Below are 18907 nucleotides of genomic sequence, written 5' to 3' on the forward strand. Positions count from 1 at the left end.
ACTGCCAGACCTAACAATTAAAATCATATTAATATCAGGGTATCCAGTCTCTAAATTGTAACTTCTTGTAACTCACTCCAGATTGTTTGCAAATGTTAAATCAATAAGCGTTTTACTTTTTTGTGTTAACCTGACTGAAGACTATCATTTGATGTAACTTATATTTTGACATAACTGCTTTCAAGTTTTGTTTTAAATCTCAGCTACAGAACACTTGACGGTGTCTATTACATAAAGGAACGCTCCTCTTTTTCCTCGATTGTATCTTGTCAATAGGGGGCATATCCAGGGACATTAATCATTTGTGTTAATATGTAAATGTTCAACCAACACTGTGATGTTTGGAGCAAACCATGTTCCTGACCCTCTGTTGGTGCTCATTCTTGGTCTGGTGGTGGCTATGCTGCTATTGGAGCCTGGGCTGGGCCTGCTAGTGATAGGGTTAGCTGTGTGGTAGCTGGGCTGCTACTGGGGCCTAAGATGAGACAGGTTGTCTTTTTGATCCTGCTGACCCTCTTTTGCATCCAAAATCAGGAGCTGTGTTAAGTTAGTAGACAGTGAATCAACAAGGAGAGTCCATTCTGGTTGTTTCCACTTAGCAAGGTCATACTGGAGCTGGACTGTTTCACAAGAGTATCTAAGGTAGAACATTTCTAATTGGTTGAGGTGCAGGGTTAAGATGTATATCTCCACTTAGCAGTAGGAGGAACATTAAAGTGCTGTAAGCATATTTTTTGCATTTATGGGCTCCCCTTGCTCAAACACCCCCTAATGTAACTGAATTTGAACAATTCAGAAAAAAGGGGAGCACAGTTCCACTACGCTGATGGAAAAACTCATTCCAGTTATCACAAACAGCTGTTGCTACCAAGGGAGGCACAACGCTTATTAGGTTCAGGAGGCAGTTTCTTCTTCAGATAGGACCAGGTTGGTTTAAATAGCTTTTACCTTCATGCCTGTTTCACGTTTTCTCCGTTTGTATATAATGACTGTTTCTCAACTGCTCTTGGATCTATTTAGACCTGGTGTGATGTGTTGCTTTTTGAGACTTTTTAGCCTACTCCATGTTGTGAGGTTCTTTGTAGGTGATTTCTTGATTCTAGGCTTGGGGGTGGCTAGTGACATTGAACCAAAAAATTTTTTAACCATAGTAAGTCATTATTTAACAATAAATTATGTGTTTGATCTGAAACATTTAAATGTAACAAAAAGGCAAAAACCTGTAAAGGGGAAAATAGTTTTCACATCGTTGTATCATGCTACTACTGCCACTTCATTTTGAGTTGTCTAAAACTAGCTCCAATTTATTTTTGCTGAGTAACTGCATTTAAAAACTAATTCCAATAAAGAAAACTATTTGTCTCATTGAGATGTTAAACTGTCACAATTTACTCATAAATACTGACTAAATAAAAATTAAATCTAATTGAAGTTCCAGGCAGAAGCTCAATCAGATAATCATCCAAACCCACATATATATTTTTAATTAATCGCAAATATTTTCGTATGTTTTCCTAAAATAGTTTAATTTAATCTGTAGTTGCAGTAGAATGGCGTCAAAGGGACGCTGTCTCTTTAAGGCGTTGAAGGAGGCGTGTAGGGGACGTCGGTAAGACGCGTCCAGAGTCCCCTGAATGACTGCTGTTGTCTGTCGTTGTGTGACATTGTGACAGGGCAAAACTCAAGAGAACCAAACGGTTCGGATGCGCGTCTGCAGGTGGAGCAGAAAGGAAACTAGAGGGAAGGGACGCATGATCCGGAGATGCGTCACTGCAGCTGGTTTATTTTACGCACAGAGAAGCTGCGAGGCGCACCGCTCACTTTCTATGAGGTTGGCCGCTCTGCTGTCAGCGTGTGAAATTCAGCTAGTCTGACTGACCTACATCCAAAGATTTTTTCTCAGATTCTCAGAGGAATGTGTTTACCTTAAAGGCGTAAAACAAAAAATAGAAATAGCCTTAACGCGCAGGTGGATTTCCTCCCCCGTGATGTACACAATCACCAGAGGTCCCAGCAAGCTGGTCACGCAGAGAAGAACAGGTCAGTCTCTGAACTTTTAAGCACCCACAAACCTTCACTTTTCAGATACTCATGTATGACTTTGAATTGTTTCTGCAGGACCCACTCAGCAGCTGGAGAACAAAATAAATGACTTCAAGCACAAACAGACGTCCTGGAACAAGCCAGAGTAAGTGCACTGTCTCTTTAAACTGATTTAAAATTAGAGAAACTTTCAAGCTGTCAGAAATGTGACTTCATTTCCCACCCGCCTCTTGTATTTTGTTAAAGTGTGTTTGAATGAATCTGGGTGCAGCAGTTCAGATCTCTTTAATCCAGAACACACCTTTTAAACTCTGCGTGTTGTTATCATGACTTTGAAGCAGCAGAAACGACCCTGAGTGTGTTTCAGTGTGACCTTGGCAGCACGTTACCTCTCTCATTCAGCTGTTGTAATCTGACTTCTGCTCAGCCAAGCGTGTTTGAATTTAGGTTCAAAGGGCAACACTTTTTGGAAACATGCTTTCTTGCAGTAGTAATGAACCATATCTCTTTCCACCTGCCAGGCTTCCTGCACCCAGGATAGTTTTCAACCGTCTGAACGGAAAGAAGCACCATCAGCCGGCTCAGGTGCTGCCCGCAGACAGCAGGCATGAGGAGACTTTCTCCCCCGAGCACGAGGAAAATGTGAACTTTGTCTCTGAAGGTAAGGTAGACCAAACAGAGCTTTTCGTTGTCTGCGCTGCTGGTTTCTGTGAATGACTTTGCTACTATCAGAGTTTATTTTAGGGCAACAGATTAAACACCTCCCTTCATTCCAAGGCGACTCCCGCACAGCTGTTGTGACACTGATAAAGCAGAGAAACTCTCTCACACCCACATTTCATACTTGTCAGAGCTCAAGTGCTGAGGGGGTCGTTTGATTTCAACCCACTAGATGCTCTGAGGGGACTTGGAAGGATGGAGAAAGAGAGGTTCTTTTGGGACGACACAATGCGGGGTTGTTTTGTTTTTTGAGATTCACAGAATTTCTGTCTCTAGGAAACCTTGTTTGGTTCAGCTGCATTTGCTTTCTGCTGGCATTGAAGCTCGGCCAAAGCAGCTTTTAAACAACTCCAGTAACCTTGTGGTTGATTGGACAAGGGCATAAAGTAGATCCAACTGCTGTTTCATTTCCACTTTTAAGTTTTTCTACATTGCAACCACAAGCTTCGGTGTATTTAAATGGGACTGTATTTGACAGACCACCACAAGGTAATGCTAAAGTGGAAGGAATCTAATACCTGTACCTAAATCCAGTGAATAAACTCCCTTCAGAAGTTGCATAATAGAGTCCACCTGTGTGCTATTTAATCTGAGAATGAATGCAGCTGTTCTCTGAAGGCCTCCAAGGCACCACGAAGACCAAGGAATGCAGCCGACGGGTCAGAGAAAAAATTGTGGAGAGGTTTCAAGCAGAGTTAGGTCATAAAATATCCAGTGCTTTGAATGTCTCACTGAGAGCAGTTCAATCATCATGCAAAAGAATGGATGGAGTATGGCACAACTACAAACCTGCTGAGGCATGGCCATCCTAAACTGACTGATTGAACAAGGGCCTGTGAAGATCCACAGCTCAGGTGGGAGACTACAATTAGTACTCCACAAATTTGGAGTCTCAGGAAGTACATGTTCGGGTCAGATGAGACCATGTAACGCTCTGGCCGAACAACAAACGCTTTGAGTGGATGAAAACTAAAACTGCACCTCACCCTGAACATGCCATCCCCACATGGTGAAACATGGCAGTGGCAGCATCATGCTGTGAGAATCCTTCATTCAGATTGTCATAGCTGATGGGAAGATAGATGGAGCTACATGGAAGAATCCTGTAACCAGCGAGATGACTCTGAGCAGACAGCCAGAGCTACAATAGAATGGTTTTTGCTCAAAGCATAGTCATGTCTTTTAAATGGCGCAGTCAATGTCCAGACCTTGATCCAAATGTGAATCTATAGCAAGAGTTAAGATACCCACTGTTAACGTGACGGAGCTTGAGCTATTGTGCAAAGAATTGGTGACATTTTCTTAAATACAGGTCCTTCTCAAAATATTAACATATTGTGATAAAGTTCATTATTTTCCATAATGTCATGATGAAAATTTAACATTCATATATTTTAGATTCATTGCACACTAACTGAAATATTTCAGGTCTTTTATTGTCTTAATACGGATGATTTTGGCATACAGCTCATGAAAACCCAAAATTCCTATCTCACAAAATTAGCATATTTCATCCGACCAATAAAAGAAAAGTGTTTTTAATACAAAAAACTTCTACTTTCTACTCCAGACTCAGTCCACTGCTTCCGCAGGTCCCCCAAGGTCTGGAATCGGCCATTCTCCACAATCTTCCTCAGGGTCCGGTCACTTCTTCTCGTTGTGCAGCGTTTTCTGCCACACTTTTTCCTTCCCACAGACTTCCCACTGAGGTGCCTTGATACAGCACTCTGGGAACAGCCTATTCGTTCAGAAATTTCTTTCTGTGTCTTACCCTCTTGCTTGAGGGTGTCAATAGTGGCCTTCTGGACAGCAGTCAGGTCGGCAGTCTTACCCATGATTGGGGTTTTGAGTGATGAACCAGGCTGGGAGTTTTAAAGACCTCAGGAATCTTTTGCAGGTGTTTAGAGTTAACTCATTGATTCAGATGATTAGGTTCATAGCTCGTTTAGAGACCCTTTTAATGATATGCTAATTTTGTGAGATAGGAATTTTGGGTTTTCATGAGCTGTATGCCAAAATCATCCGTATTAAGACAATAAAAGACCTGAAATATTTCAGTTAGTGTGGAATGAATCTAAAATATATGAATGTTAAATTTTCATCATGACATTATGGAAAATAATTAACTTTATCACAATATGCTAATATTTTGAGAAGGACCTGTATCTGTAGTTGTGCTAAACTGGTAGGAACCTCCTGTAAAAGACTTGCAGCTGATTGCAGTAGAAGATGGTTTCACTGGTTTTTAAGTCAATGTTTTCAGATTTTTGTTTGTGAAAAGATTTTTTATTTTTTTTTAAACAAGGTATAATTTTTCTCCCCTTCGTGATCAAGTCGTACCTGGTTCATGTCAGATGCACTGAGGTTTGTGGTTGTAATCTTAACAATGCTGTTTCAAGGCCTGCAGCTACCCTTGATTAAATCAGTGTGACTGCACACTGATTTATTTGTCCTGGTAGACTTTACTCCTTTAACTCTGTGGATGTCACTTTAATGCAGAACTGTTTTCATTTTGTATTAAACGCAAGCTGGTAGGCATGGCTAATTGCCAAGACTGCTCTGACTGAGCTGCTTTCTTCAGCCTGGCAGGAGGTGGTTCAGCAGGAGGAAGGTCAAGGAGTGGAGGATTCCCAGGCAGCAGTTTACTACAAAGAAGCTACTCCTGGGCCACACATGGACAGTGAGTATAACCGCTTCTTTTCCTCCTATAGTTCTGCTTCTAAAGTTTGATATTTACTCTAGCCCTTGTTTTAAGGGTTTGTATTAGAAAAAACCAAAACAGCCTAGAAGAAACAAATTATTCAAATAGCGAGCTTTGGTGAGGCATAAAATATCACATTTCTTTTTAAACTATACTAGCAAACTTGGATGTTTCTATTCTCATAAAAAATGTATTTGCAAAGTCAAACTATCACCACTAGAGGGCAACAATATGATAGTCGTTTTTATACCCAACAAACATTTTAACACAAACGGTAATAGGCAGTGAGTTTTGTTCTCTCAGCTAAAAAGTAATTTATTTTAACTCAAATTATCGACTTCTACTTTTTTTTTTTTTAAGTATTTGCATCCACAAGCTGTTGTATTGAGCAATCTGGCTAAATGTGGTCTAAAAAAATGCAGTGATGCATGTTGAAGTGTGCCATGTGTTATGCATACAAAATATCTTTACAGAAATTACATGATTGCTGTAACCACTGATGAATTATATTCCTAAAAACCTGCATGTTTTGACAATTTATTGGATCAGATTTTTAAGAGTAACAAACAAGCAGTATTTAACTTGTGATGTAACTTCTCATTGTGACCACTAGAGGGAAGTGTTCCAAACATCACGGGTTAGAAGGGCTTTACATGCACCAGTAAATCTAGGAAAAACTAAATACTTTCAAATGTTTTGCATTCCAATCAAGATAGGACGATTTAATAAAGTATTCATCTTTTGTTAAGAATAAATCACAAGATTATCTGCAGATTTTATTTTATACCGATGCTCCCAATCTTTGTTTCCTTCCTTTTCAGGCTTTGTGCCCATCGATCTGGATGAATGGTGGGCCCAGCGCTTCTTAGCCAACATCGACAAGCTGACGTTCCAGACTTGATCAGATGCTCTTTGCCAGTCAGGAGGTGAGAACTGAATGGCTCACCAAAGGGGAAATGAAGCCTTCTCTGTAGGTGTAATGACTCGGAGCACCCTGATGTGGTTTAAATGGACTGACAGCGCTGGAACGCTGACCCAAAAGCTGCTGAGAACTACTTCGCTGTGTCTGAGAGACTGGATACAGGATAAAGTTTCTGGTGTTGTTGACAGCCACAGCAGAGACAGTTTCAATGCAGTAAAATTGTGTTTATTCCAAGATCTCTGGGTTTACTTTTTTTTTTTATTTCACTGAGTTTGTATTTTCCACTTAAATAACAGAAACAGCTCGGGTACCATCCCTCCATAATCCTATATGCAGTCGTTTTTCAGGATTTTGAAATGTTTGGAGACTTAGAACAACTTTCAAACACCCCCCCAGACATTAAAGGAATGGGAGTCCATAAAAAATAAATCAGGAAGTTTGTCTTCAAACCTCTCAAACGCCAACTTCTGCAGCAACAAAGCACTCAAATATGTTGGAATTGATCTTCCAAACGAGACAGATATTCCTGTCTCCCTCAGCCTTCATGCTGCAGGCCACTAATGTCCAATCTGAAATCAGTCTGAGGTGTCAGTGCTTCTCCAAAGCTTTGGCCAGGAGCTCATTGAGGCGGGAAATCATGGGCCGTGGGTCATCGTTCAAGCCGGCTGCAATCATGGCGTTGTCGTAGATCTGAAACAAGCAACAATGTAAGCATGATTCTTACAGTGTCAGTTTTACATCTGCTAATCAAGTAAACCTCACTCCCTGTAGATGTTACAGAACCTATTGTACCTGCTCCAGTAACAATCCAGCCAGGTCCAAGTTCGTGTCCTTCAGCGCATACAGCTTCTTGATCAGATCATGTCTAAAGATGGTGAAAAGGGGATTAAACTTGTTGCCTTTAAAAACACATATATATGCAGTAAAATCTATTTTAGCGCAGGGCTCTCTCACCCTGCGTTGATCTCTAGAGTAGGCCGCAGGATCTGGGCCCTCTCCTCGGCAGTGCGGGCGAGCTGCTGGGTTCGGAGGAAGTGGCGGGCTGCGCCCATTTCCAGCACCGTGATCATGGCGGGGTGAGTATCGAGCCGAGGAGTCAGCTGAGAGGCAGAACAAACGATACATCTGTCCCAATTATAATCTGCTCAGTACAGGTTTCAAACAAACACATGGTGGGGAACTTAACTTGTAACAAGACACTACAGTACCATGCTAAACCATTCACACCCCTCTCAAGTTGAAATAAATTTCATGTTTTAACTCCTAGTTATACTTGCCACAAATATGGAAGAGTGGCTAGAAAGCCAATGTGGAGAAGCGCAGGTTGCGGTTTGTCACAAGCCACGTTGGGGACACCAAACATGAATTTAATTTTCTGGCCCACGATAATGTGTGTCTGAGACAGGTGAGCTAGTCATAGTTCACCGGAAGGTGGTTGGAGCCAAGTACAGGACAATCCTGGAAAAACACTAATACTAGGACCTTACAGCAGGATAATGACCCTCAGAAGATGTCCTAGTCAAAGTCCTATGCTTCAGCTGGCAACAAGTTATTTAACCCTGACCCAACGTGGTGAGTAGCTTCTCATTAAACATCCATATTGGACGAAACATCCAGCAAAAATCCTCCGGGGAGCTTGCTGAAACTACTAAAGCTGGGTTAGGGTCTGTTCAGCGCATCATTTAAGCTGGGAGGTTAGTGAAGAACCAACATCTTCACTGAAGAAAATGTGGGAAAACAAACACCATAACTTACGGCTATGTTCAGCAGAGAAGGTACGAGCATTTCCGCACGCACTCAACGGATTGGGTCTAAACATATACTGCCCCTTTTCCACTGGCTCGTTTTAACTGGGACTGCATGGCTCTGCTCCACTTGGTTTCGTACCAGTTGTGTTTTCATTGACCCACTGAAAGCTGGAGTTATGGCAGTTGAAGCTCCGCCTTCAGCTGTGAGTTTAGTGCGCTGTGCTGCTATTAATGTTCCTCTGTGACATTGTCATGATAAAACGAAAATACAAATGTTTGTATTATTGTATAGGCCAGAATGTCTTATGTTTTTTCATGTATAAAATTATTATGAGATAATTATCTAGAACACAGCTCAGCCAGAACTTATAAAATAAGGCTCAGGGGTTCTGATGTGACGGGGGGGGGGGGGGGGGGGGGGGGGGGGGTTGGGAAGAGCAGCAGGCACCGCTGTCTGGATGACGAAGCTCCAAAGTTTGTCTGAAGTTGTTACAATTTTGGGCTTTAAGAGAAAGTTTTTGGTAATAACGAGGACAAGGTCTTTAAAGAGCAAAACCGTAGACTTCTGACCGCGGTTGGATATTCTGGATTCACCCAAGTCTTCCTCCCGTTTGATCCGACGTTGGCAGTCTGATTACGGGCAGCTGCTCCCTCCTCCTTAAGGACCATCAATACATTTCTGAACCAAACATACTGTTTCATGGTGGTTGTTTTGGGGAATGTTTGCATGTCTGAAAGGCTGATTTTATGTGTGATCAGCTGATTTAGGATGTTATTAAATACAACACCCTGCCTGCGTGTAATTCAGAAAGCTGATGTGTACTTTTTCTTTTATTTCAGCCTTCCAGGCATAGTTTATGATGTGTAAATGGTAAAATAATATTTCGATTTGACCCGCCGGGCCATTGTGGTCCCTAATATTATTGTAGACGCTCTTGCATTGAATTAACCCTTTTTCCCTGCACTGCCTCAGCGAAAACCTTCTCATTTCTCCTCCTCCTACGGCCAATCAGTGAACAGCAGTCTGTTCACGTCACATGTAGTCCAGACTCAGCCCTGGTTCGACCTGCTTCAAGAGCAGGAACCAAGAAAACTAAGTACAAGTACAGGAAAAAAACAGTAAAGGAAATGCTCGCAAAGCGAGTCGAGTAGGGCCAAATCGAGCCAGAGGCATAAAAAAGCTTTCATTTGCCAAGGAGAATAAAGATTGGACTGTGGAGCAATGATTAAAGGTCACGTGGTCTGATGAGTCCAGATTTACCCTGTTCCAGAGCGAGGAGCTCACAAGTGTAAGAAGTACATAAAGGGATGCTCCCATCATGCCTAGTGCCTACAGTACAAGGCTGTGCTATGATCAGGGCTAGCTGCAGTTGGTCAGGTCTTGGTTCAGCAACATTGTGTGCCTAAAAACAGATCAGCCTACTACCTGAATCTCCCGATGGTCCAGGCATATTCCAAGAGATCAATGCCAGGATTCATTGGGCTCAGATTGAGCAAAAAGACGTTTTTACACATGGATTTGCCACCACAGAATGAAGAGCTTAGCCCCCATTGAGAATCTTTGGGATGTGCTGGAGAAGAATTAGCCACAGCGAATGCTTGCCATAATCAAAGCTAAAGGGTTCCAACAAAATATTAGCACGAGGGACTTTTTCCTTCTTCACAATTATGCACTACTTGGTGTGGGTCTGCCACATAAAATCGCAATAAAACACCTTTCAGTTTGTGGTTTTAATGTGGTAAAATGTGAAAACGCCCAAGGAAAAGGCATTCCTTCAGTTACCTTTATGTTGGTGACTCTGGGACCCAAAGCGTTCTTCATCCAGGCCATCAGGTCATCCGCCTGCTCCTGCGTCAGCCGCTCAGATGCTGCAGCAGAGAACAAGGCCCGATTACAGCTGCGACAGAGACACTTGTCCGTTCTGCTGAAACTCAACCTGAAGATGGAGCCCACCTGGCTTGCTGTCCTCGAACTTCTCCTCCTTGTAGTGATCCACCACGATGTCTGTCTCAACTGAGATCAGCTTCTTCTTGTCAAACTCCCTGAGGTGAAGCAGGGTCAGCTCGTCAAACTGCTCATAGCAGAACAGGACCTGCAAACATACATAGAACTTCAAGTTCCTCATCTGGCTTCTCAGCTTATTAAAACATTTCTATCATGTGTCTTACCTCCATGTCTTTCTTCTTCATGGCCTCAAAATAAGGCGAATGCTCTGCCAGATGGCGATTAGGGGCACACAGGTAGTTGATGTTGCGTGTGCCGGCCTTCATGCGGGATCCATACTCCATCAGGTTAGTCTGCTGGCCGGCCGGCAGAGCTGACGACTCAAACCTCAGCAGTTTTGCGATGTCCTCCTGCAGAGCGACAGTACAGGGAGAGACTGCTGGTGGGAATTATGCTCAGAGACGAGGTGATTCCTAAAAACCTGATGTGTAGAGAATTTTTTTTTTTTGTTTTTTTTTTAATTAAAGAAGCACCTTTACATCCTGTTCCTGGGTGGTAACGATGCCCTCCCTCATGAAGAGCCCGTAGTCCTCAAAGAACTTGTTGTACTTCTCCGGGTCCTTCTTGCTTTGGTCCAGAAGGAAGCGGATCACTCGCTGCTGCAGAACGTTTCGAAGCTTACTGGAGGAGGAGATGAACATCAACACTGGACCAGGCTTCCTGCACACTTCTCGGGTCAGAATTCAAAACTTTTCCAAAAGTTCTCAGATCACAATGAAAATGACTATATTCATAGTGTTTGGGCTTTCAGTATGGAACATGCAAAAGATGGATGGATGGATGGATCTGGGACATTGGGAGGGTAATAATTTTGGAAATCCATTTTTTTTTTTGCAACTTGCTGTTAAAAAAACAGCAAAAAAAAAAAGTTAACTGGTTTGACAAGAGGATTAGAACATTTTCTTTTGACGATAGTCGTATCCGTTACCTGAAAAATAACTTGCATTTGAATCCAAAAAATAAGCAAACAAAGTTGAAATAAATGAGAACTTAATAGTAAGGGGAGTTTAGAGAAGCAGATTTGTATAAACCTGATAACATTTTAGTTTTAAACAAAACAAACAAAAGCAGTAAAGCTCCAGAATATAAATCAACAAGGAGTGCACATTTTAAGTGACACCAAATGTGAAAAAGTAAAATAAAATAAAGATTGTCAAGGTAAGAATTAGCCACAGTCAGAAAAAAACAAAAACAAAGGTATGAATTGAAAAATACTTCACTGCACCTGATGAGGGCGCTCTCCTGCAGCAGTTCTCTACTCAGGTTCAGAGGGATATCTTCGCTGTCCACCACACCTACAGCCACAAATACAAACAGTTACACTGAGAGAAAATTAAAGGTAGAACTGAATGAATCAGCTGCTGGAAACATTTGGGAGGATGCGGACCTCGTAGGAAGCGCAGCCACTTGGGCAGGATGTCTGTGGCTTTGGTCTGGATCAGGACCTTCCTGCTGTACAGAGCCACGCTGGACCCCATCTCTCTGCTCACGTCAAACATGCTCGGTTTCTATCAGAGCGAAAAAAGCTCATCTTCAGACAGGACAAGGATTTCTACCAACTTTCTGCATGATCATCATCTATAAAACAAAGCCTCTTAGATATTTGCTACATTAACTTTATTCAAATATTTCCCAAATTAGTTATAAAACTGGACGCTCTCTTATTTTATTTCCTCATTTTATCAACTGTAATAAAGTTTACCACCACCAGGAGGTCCCACAAACACTCCTCACCGCATCAGGGACGTAAAAGATACTGCGGATGTTGAGCGGGGCGTCTGCACGGTAGTGCAGCGTGTAGCGTGGCCTGTCGTAGGCCTGGGCGATATAGCGGTAGAACTCCTCGTGCTGCCAGTCACTGATTTCTTTAGGCTCCATCATCCACAAGGCCTGATGCACACAACCCAAAAAATAAATACATTTTAAAATATATCCATAAAAAGAAAACCCACAAGAACACAATGCTACAGAACATTGACTCAGAAGGTTCTGATATGAGGATTTCTAGGTGGAGATATTACCAAGCAGCTCCAGTTTAAGTCAGATGAATGTCCTCAAGAAGGTTGCAGAACTATCGCTGCTACTGATTATTGCACAAAGTGGGTAGGAATAATGAAAATGAAGAACTACCTCCAACTTCTCCCAAAACACACATCAGACTGGTCTTGGCATGGATAAAGCAGGATACCATTAAGCTTATAGGGAAAATGGGTGAACTCTGCTGAGGGTCTGTGCCGGAATATCAAAAAATTTAAATAAACTCAATTGTTTTTGATGAGAGGTCAGAAATCCAGCAACAATTACACCAGTAGTCTTTGGTTAAAGTGGAACTTACATTTAGCCAAATACAAGTGGGGGTGTTTGTATATATTTGAGCCTGTGTGGGAATTTGTTCAACATTTTTCTTTAAGTGTTGTTTTTGTTTCTTGTATAATTATTCCATCCTTGAACCCTGAGACTAGAAAGCTGAACTTCATCAAAAAGCTCAAAGCGAACCTTACATTCATGCCCCCGATGACTGCAGACAAACCGGTGACTAAATCTATATAAACATACAGGAGGCTGCAGAGGAGATTAAGTAAGTTTTGCTTTAAAACGATGACAATAATAATTGAACTGGAGCTCACCTGCAGAGTGTTGAGCCTCCGTCCATTCAGGAAGATGGGAAAACTTACAAAGTTGCTGTACTTTGTCACAACCTCTGAAACAGATTCATCAGTTATGTTATAGTGTGAGATTTACTGTACACAGATGCGGTCATTCGATCAAGATGCAGCTTGACTTTCACCTTTAACTCTGTCCTCAGAGGAAAACTCCTTACAGTCGTCTTTGAGGTGCAGCACGATTTTGGTTCCCTGCTGAACACCGCTGGCTTCAACAATCTCAAACACTCCAGAGCTAAAGGAGGGAGTGAAAATGTCTTAGGAAAACATTTAAAGTTTAACCTGCTTTTGTCTTTTATAAATAAAAACTGAATAAACGCAGCTTCAGTGCTCTCACCCATCAGAGGACCACTTGTATCCAGGGGCGTCCGGCTCTGCAGAGCGGGAGAAGACATCCACACGGTCAGCCACCATGAAGGCGGAGTAGAAACCTACACCAAACTGACCAATAATGGTGCTGCTAGCCTCTGCCTGGTTCTGCAGGGCATCTAGAAACGCCTGTAATGAAGAAAGGATGAGAAGGCAAAAAACACATCAGTTACAGGTCGAGTTAAATTTGTTCATATTTCAAATCATTGACATGTTTCCATTTAACAAACGGGTAATTAATGATCACACACTGCTGAATATTTAAAGTCATATGTCTGCCAAATCAACCAACATTAGGATTTACTTTGTTGAACATAAGCACTGACCTTGGATCCAGAGCGGGCGATGGTACCCAGGTTGGCCACCAGCTCCTCTTCGTTCATACCAACCCCTGTATCCTGTTACAGAAATACAAGGTTTATTGCAGCATGCAGTATCACACTCCCCCACCAGATGGCAGTCTACATTAGAAATCAGACAACAAAGCAGGATTGCTTTTTTGCACAATGTAATATTTGTAGTATACACAATTTCTCCATATCTTGACTTTATACCTACAAGTTTACTTGGAAATTATGTCATGCTACAGCCACAAAATAATTTTAAGAAGTAACAGGAAAACGATGCGGTGTTTTTAAAATGTTTTGCTAATAAATCTATAAACAAAAGTCCGTACCATAAAACCCCAACTGTATTTAGGTTTGACTTTGACTGGACCATGCTAACAAATGAATATGCTTAGATCTAAACCAGGGGTCTCAAACTCCAGCCCTTAAATGCTGCCTTCCTGCAGCTTTTAGACGTGTCTTTAATAGGCCTGCAACTAACGATTTTTTTAATAATCGATTAACCTGTCGATTATTTTTACGATTAATCGTTTTTTTTATTTACTGCTACTGTCATTAACAAACCAGCGCCCAAATCTGCAACATTAAATTAACATTAATTAAATTAATTAACAGTATTTAGCGTGTTTAGTTTCTTATTAGGTATGTTTTGTTTTTGTTTTTTACCGCGCTTTCGTCTCAGATATTCATGTAGAGAAGTTGTGCTTCCGTGCCATGCCAGACCGTTTTTGCATATCTTGGAGGTCACTCATCTTTTTACTGCATCTAGGGTGAAGTGCTCCCATACTTTCGATGTCTTTGTTCGTGTTTTTTCTTCTGTTTTCTCGTTTGTCCCCCTTTTCTTCCGTAACTTTTCGTGCTCCGCCATCTAGCTTACTGCAAATGTATTTGCGCCGCGTATAGATCCGTGCGCGTGGAACGTCATGCAAAACAAGGCCAACTATTAGCTTGATTTCTTCTTCTACTGGTCTAACGGTAGATCACAACGTTCGGTGGCTCATTACTGCCACACATTGGCCACAAATGTAACAGACGGTGTTAAAAAAATAGATCATACGGCAAAACGTGATTACAAAGCAACTAATCGATGACTAAATTAGTTGACAACTATTTTAATAATCGATTTTAATCGATTAAATCGATTAATTGTTTCAGCTCTAATCTCTAGTCCTGCACACCTGAAGTAAATGGCTAGTTATTGTCCGACAGTGTGGGTACCTGAATGGTAAAGGTTCCTTTAGCACCATCAGTCTGCAGGTGGATTTCCATTGGAGCTGTTTCCCCGCCGGCTGTGATCATTTTGTGCCGCAGCTTTTCCAGGGCGTCACTCCCGTTAGAGATCAGCTCCCTGATGAAAACCTGATAATAAAGAGGGTGAATCAGGAAGGAGGTGCAAAGCAGCAGTCAATACACATAAACAGAAAGTGGAGTAAATGTCTTTCCAATTTCACACTACTTCTTACCTCTTTCTCCGAGTACAAAGACCTGGCAACAATGTCCAGAAGTTTCTTTGTTTCAGCCTGAAATTCATGTTTAAAGGAGCTACCTGAAAAAAAAGTGTTGAAAGAGTCACACAGAACTCATGAGCCTTAAAGTTCAAGAAGCAGAGAGAACAAAAGCAGCCCAGGCACCTTGCACAGACTCCGTATCACTGATGATTGTGTGTAGAGGTTCCTCCTCTGGCTCCTTTTCCACTTCCTGGGTGCTGTAATGAGACTGCTGGCTGAAGTTCAGAGAGGACCACTGAGACCTCCACACAGTGGGCCGGCTGCTCCACCTCTCCTGCTGTCTAACTTGAAGGTCTAATGATGGGAGGACAACGATTAAGACTGATTTACGAAGAAGAGGTGTTACTCTTTTGATGCATTTATTTTGGAAGAAAAAGAAATGTATGAGACATCTTCTACCTTTAGCAGCATCTTAAATTATCAATAAAAATGTTTGCCCTTTTTTAGGAAGCATGTTATGGATTTATTCCACGCAAGGTCAGCCAGTCTTAGTGTAACTAAATACACTACTTTAATGTGGACACTTTTCAAAGCTATCAGAATTTAAACATATTAATCTTTTCTGAGTCCCTGCCGAGAAGACTGATGTGCTTATGTTGAATAAAATGTACGGAAAATACAACAATTGAGTCATTTTCAAAGCTTCTTGTTTTATCCATTTTTAATCAGACTATATAAACAAAGCAGGTTCAGACTGTAAACTCTATAGGCTGAAGGGATGAGCTCAAATTACCTGGAAAACCACAACTTTTTAATTTGCAAGTGTCAAAAATGTGGATGAAGCACAGAATTAAAACCCATTTTGTAGCTTTGGAAAAACTCTTCTGATTATGAAAATGGCACTCTGTGGAGCAAGTGGATGTTTTTTTTGCAGCAAGCTTTTTTAAATTCCTTGAGACAGAAGTCACTACGGGAAAGGTGACCAATTTTCCCTTGAATTGGGGAATAAACTGTTGATGTAGCATTAAGGTGTGGTTATTTGTTTACCAAAACTGTGGAACGTAGGAGTGCAGCTGGGCGCCAGAGTGGCTGATGTCAGAAGAAAGGTGCACAACCGCAGCCTTGAGTGGTTTAAAACTTAAAACCAATTCGAGAGCTTGAAGGAGATTCACAAGGCGTGGACTGTGGCTAGAGAGCTTCAACAGCCACCACCACACACCATCATATCCAAGACATATACAGGTCCTTCTCAAAATATTAGCAATTGTGATAAAGTTCATTATTTTCCATAATGTCATGATGAAAATTTAACATTCATATATTTTAGATTCAATGCACACTAACTGAAATATTTCAGGTCTTTTATTGTCTTAATACAGATGATTGTGGCATACAGCTCATGAAAACCCAAAATTACTATCTCACAAAATTAGCATATTTCATCCGACCAATAAAAGAAAAGTGTTTTTAATACAAAAAACGTCAACCTTCAAATAATCATGTACAGTTATGCACTCAATACTTGGTCGGGAATCCTTTAGCAGAAATGACTGCTTCAATGCGGCGTGGCATGGAGGCAATCAGCCTGTGGCACTGCTGAGGTCTTATGGAGGCCCAGGATGCTTCGATAGCGGCCTTTAGCTCATCCAGAGTGTTGGGTCTTGAGTCTCTCAACGTTCTCTTCACAATATCCCACAGATTCTCTATGGAGTTCAGGTCAGGAGAGTTGGCAGGCCAATTGAGCACAGTGATACCATGGTCAGTAAACCATTTACCAGTGGTTTTGGCACTGTGAGCAGGTGCCAGGTCGTGCTGAAAAATGAAATCTTCATCTCCATAAAGCTTTTCAGCAGATGGAAGCATGAAGTGCTCCAAAATGTCCTGATAGCTAGCTGCATTGACCCTGCCCTTGATAAAACACAGTGGACCAACACCAGCAGCTGACACGGCACCCCAGACCATCACTGACTGTGGGTACTTGACACTGGACTTCTGGCATTTTGGCATTTCCTTCTCCCCAGTCTTCCTCCAGACTCTGGCACCTTGATTTCTGAATGACATGCAGAATTTGCTTTCATCCGAAAAAAGTACTTTGGACCACTGAGCAACAGTCCAGTGCTGCTTCTCTGTAGCCCAGGTCTGGGGAATGCGGCAACTGTAGCCCATTTCCTGCACACGCCTGTGCACGGTGGCTCTGGATGTTTCTACTCCAGACTCAGTCCACTGCTTCCGCAGGTCTCCCAAGGTCTGTAATCGGCCCTTCTCCACAATCTTCCTCAGGGTCCGGTCACCTCTTCTCGTTGTGCAGCGTTTTCTGCCACACTTTTTCCTTCCCACAGACTTCCCACTGAGGTGCCTTGATACAGCACTCTGGGAACAGCCTATTCGTTCAGAAATTTCTTTCTGTGTCTTACCCTCTTGCTTGAGGGTGTCAATAGTGGCCTTCTGGACAGCAGTCAGGTCGGCAGTCTTACCCATGATTGGGGTTTTGAGTGATGAACCAGGCTGGGAGTTTTAAAGGCCTCAGGAATCTTTTGCAGGTGTTTAGAGTTAACTCGTTGATTCAGATGATTAGGTTCATAGCTCGTTTAGAGACCCTTTTAATGATATGCTAATTTTGTGAGATAGGAATTTTGGGTTTTCATGAGCTGTATGCCACAATCATCCGTATTAAGACAATAAAAGACCTGAAATATTTCAGTTAGTGTGCAATGAATCTAAAATATATGAATGTTAAATTTTCATCATGACATTATGGAAAATAATTAACTTTATCACAATATGCTAATATTTTGAGAAGGACCTGTACTACAACGGTCCTGTCAATTATTAGTCATCTAATGAACAGGGTTGCATGCGACGGCAATGTTTTGTTGAATATTGTGAGAGAAATCTGTTATTCCAGTCCTAACTCTTTCTCTGTTGCCTTACGTAATTGTCTGATGAGTTGGCTAAGAGAGCCTACTGCAGCTTTGTTCACTTATTGAACTAAAGTAATGAATAAATTAACATCAGTGACATTCAAAGTTGTATCCGTATACAACTATACGTTTTTTAGTTCATAAATATGTTTGCTACAAGCTCAAGCAGAACAGACGATGTTTTTTGTTTTTTTTACTCTGGTTTTGTTTCCTCGCAAATAATAAAACATTTCTAACCTCGCAAGATGAATGTTATTAGTAAAAACATACAGTTTACAATAGATGTACCGAAGCTAACTGAGATAACACCACCCACCTCCCGAGACATTTAGACTGCTCAGTCCTCGAGCACAAGGCATTAACCGTAAGTTGGTCCTGTGAGCGGAACCGAGGACGAACCGAGCCAGGCCGAGACAGCGGTACATGCTGACAGATATGAATCAACAACGGGAGATCCAAACGACGAACCGAGTAGGTCACCAGACTGAGGGACACACACACGCTGACCGGTGAATGGCGACGGCGCTTGAAAGTGACGTCAGCAATGTGTCTAGAAATCTGCCTGATAGGAACTGGAGAGGTTTTATATTGTTTTTATAATGTTTGCGTTAATACACTGTTTTTGAGTATTTTATTTAAAACATTTATCCTGAATATTTATGTAGTTACTGTTAAGGTTTTAAGGATACTACTCCAGTGGCGTAGTTTTTCACTGAAATGTACACTGTTTTCTGACTGCTTTCGTCTCCTGTAAACCATGTAGAAAACTGCGACGCGACAGTCCCTCTTTCAAAAGCTTGAACAAGTGAATTCAGTGAGATTTTTAGGTGTCAACTTTGATGAAAAACTTACTTGGAAACAGCAAATAGAATCTGTTCAAAATAAATGTAAAAAAAAGTTAATTTGCTAAGATGTCTTTCGGGTCAGGAATGGGGGCATTAATAAGTGTACTGTTGGGAGTTTATCAGGCTCATGAGATCTTCCTTGGATTATGGTTGTGTAGCATACATGGCAGCATCT

At 41.7% G+C, this 18907-nt stretch overlaps 2 protein-coding genes across 2 annotated transcripts; one reads left to right on the plus strand and one right to left on the minus strand.

The window, feature by feature from the left end:
- Positions 1–730: 730 nt before the first annotated feature.
- Positions 731–6622, plus strand: LOC124863272 (MAPK regulated corepressor interacting protein 2-like). Its single transcript, XM_047357587.1, has 6 exons — positions 731–927; positions 1674–2040; positions 2119–2188; positions 2565–2704; positions 5345–5443; positions 6286–6622. Exons 2-6 carry the CDS (start codon positions 1989–1991, stop codon positions 6363–6365), a joined length of 441 nt encoding a protein of 146 aa, XP_047213543.1. The 5' UTR covers positions 731–927; positions 1674–1988; the 3' UTR covers positions 6366–6622.
- On the minus strand, positions 5988–18424 carry LOC124863271 (heat shock protein 75 kDa, mitochondrial-like). The gene is made up of 18 exons (XM_047357586.1): positions 18204–18424; positions 15150–15320; positions 14982–15064; positions 14737–14877; positions 13498–13569; positions 13140–13300; positions 12928–13037; positions 12767–12840; positions 11874–12029; positions 11527–11647; positions 11365–11434; positions 10613–10760; positions 10304–10489; positions 10089–10227; positions 9918–10003; positions 7341–7486; positions 7179–7251; positions 5988–7076 (listed from the first exon to the last, which is right to left on the minus strand). Exons 1-18 carry the CDS (start codon positions 18310–18312, stop codon positions 6975–6977), a joined length of 2148 nt encoding a protein of 715 aa, XP_047213542.1. The 5' UTR covers positions 18313–18424; the 3' UTR covers positions 5988–6974.
- Between the last annotated feature and the right edge of the window lie 483 nt (positions 18425–18907).

Source organism: Girardinichthys multiradiatus, chromosome X (assembly GCF_021462225.1).
Source record: "Girardinichthys multiradiatus isolate DD_20200921_A chromosome X, DD_fGirMul_XY1, whole genome shotgun sequence".
NCBI classification, from domain to species: domain Eukaryota; kingdom Metazoa; phylum Chordata; class Actinopteri; order Cyprinodontiformes; family Goodeidae; genus Girardinichthys; species Girardinichthys multiradiatus.

Bases quoted from the DNA above. Each gene is read 5' to 3' on its own strand.
- LOC124863272 (XM_047357587.1), top strand. From the start codon at position 1,989: ATGTACACAATCACCAGAGGTCCCAGCAAGCTGGTCACGCAGAGAAGA. The intron at 2,189-2,564 runs GTAAGTGCACTG...TCCACCTGCCAG, and splicing joins ACGTCCTGGAACAAGCCAGA to GCTTCCTGCACCCAGGATAG. The intron at 5,444-6,285 runs GTGAGTATAACC...CTTCCTTTTCAG, and splicing joins TCCTGGGCCACACATGGACA to GCTTTGTGCCCATCGATCTG.
- LOC124863271 (XM_047357586.1), bottom strand. From the start codon at position 18,312: ATGTACCGCTGTCTCGGCCTGGCTCGGTTCGTCCTCGGTTCCGCTCAC. The intron at 12,030-12,766 runs GTGAGCTCCAGT...TGTGTGCATCAG, and splicing joins GGAGGCTCAACACTCTGCAG to GCCTTGTGGATGATGGAGCC. The intron at 7,487-9,917 runs GTAACTGAAGGA...TCTGCCTCTCAG, and splicing joins CCAGAGTCACCAACATAAAG to CTGACTCCTCGGCTCGATAC.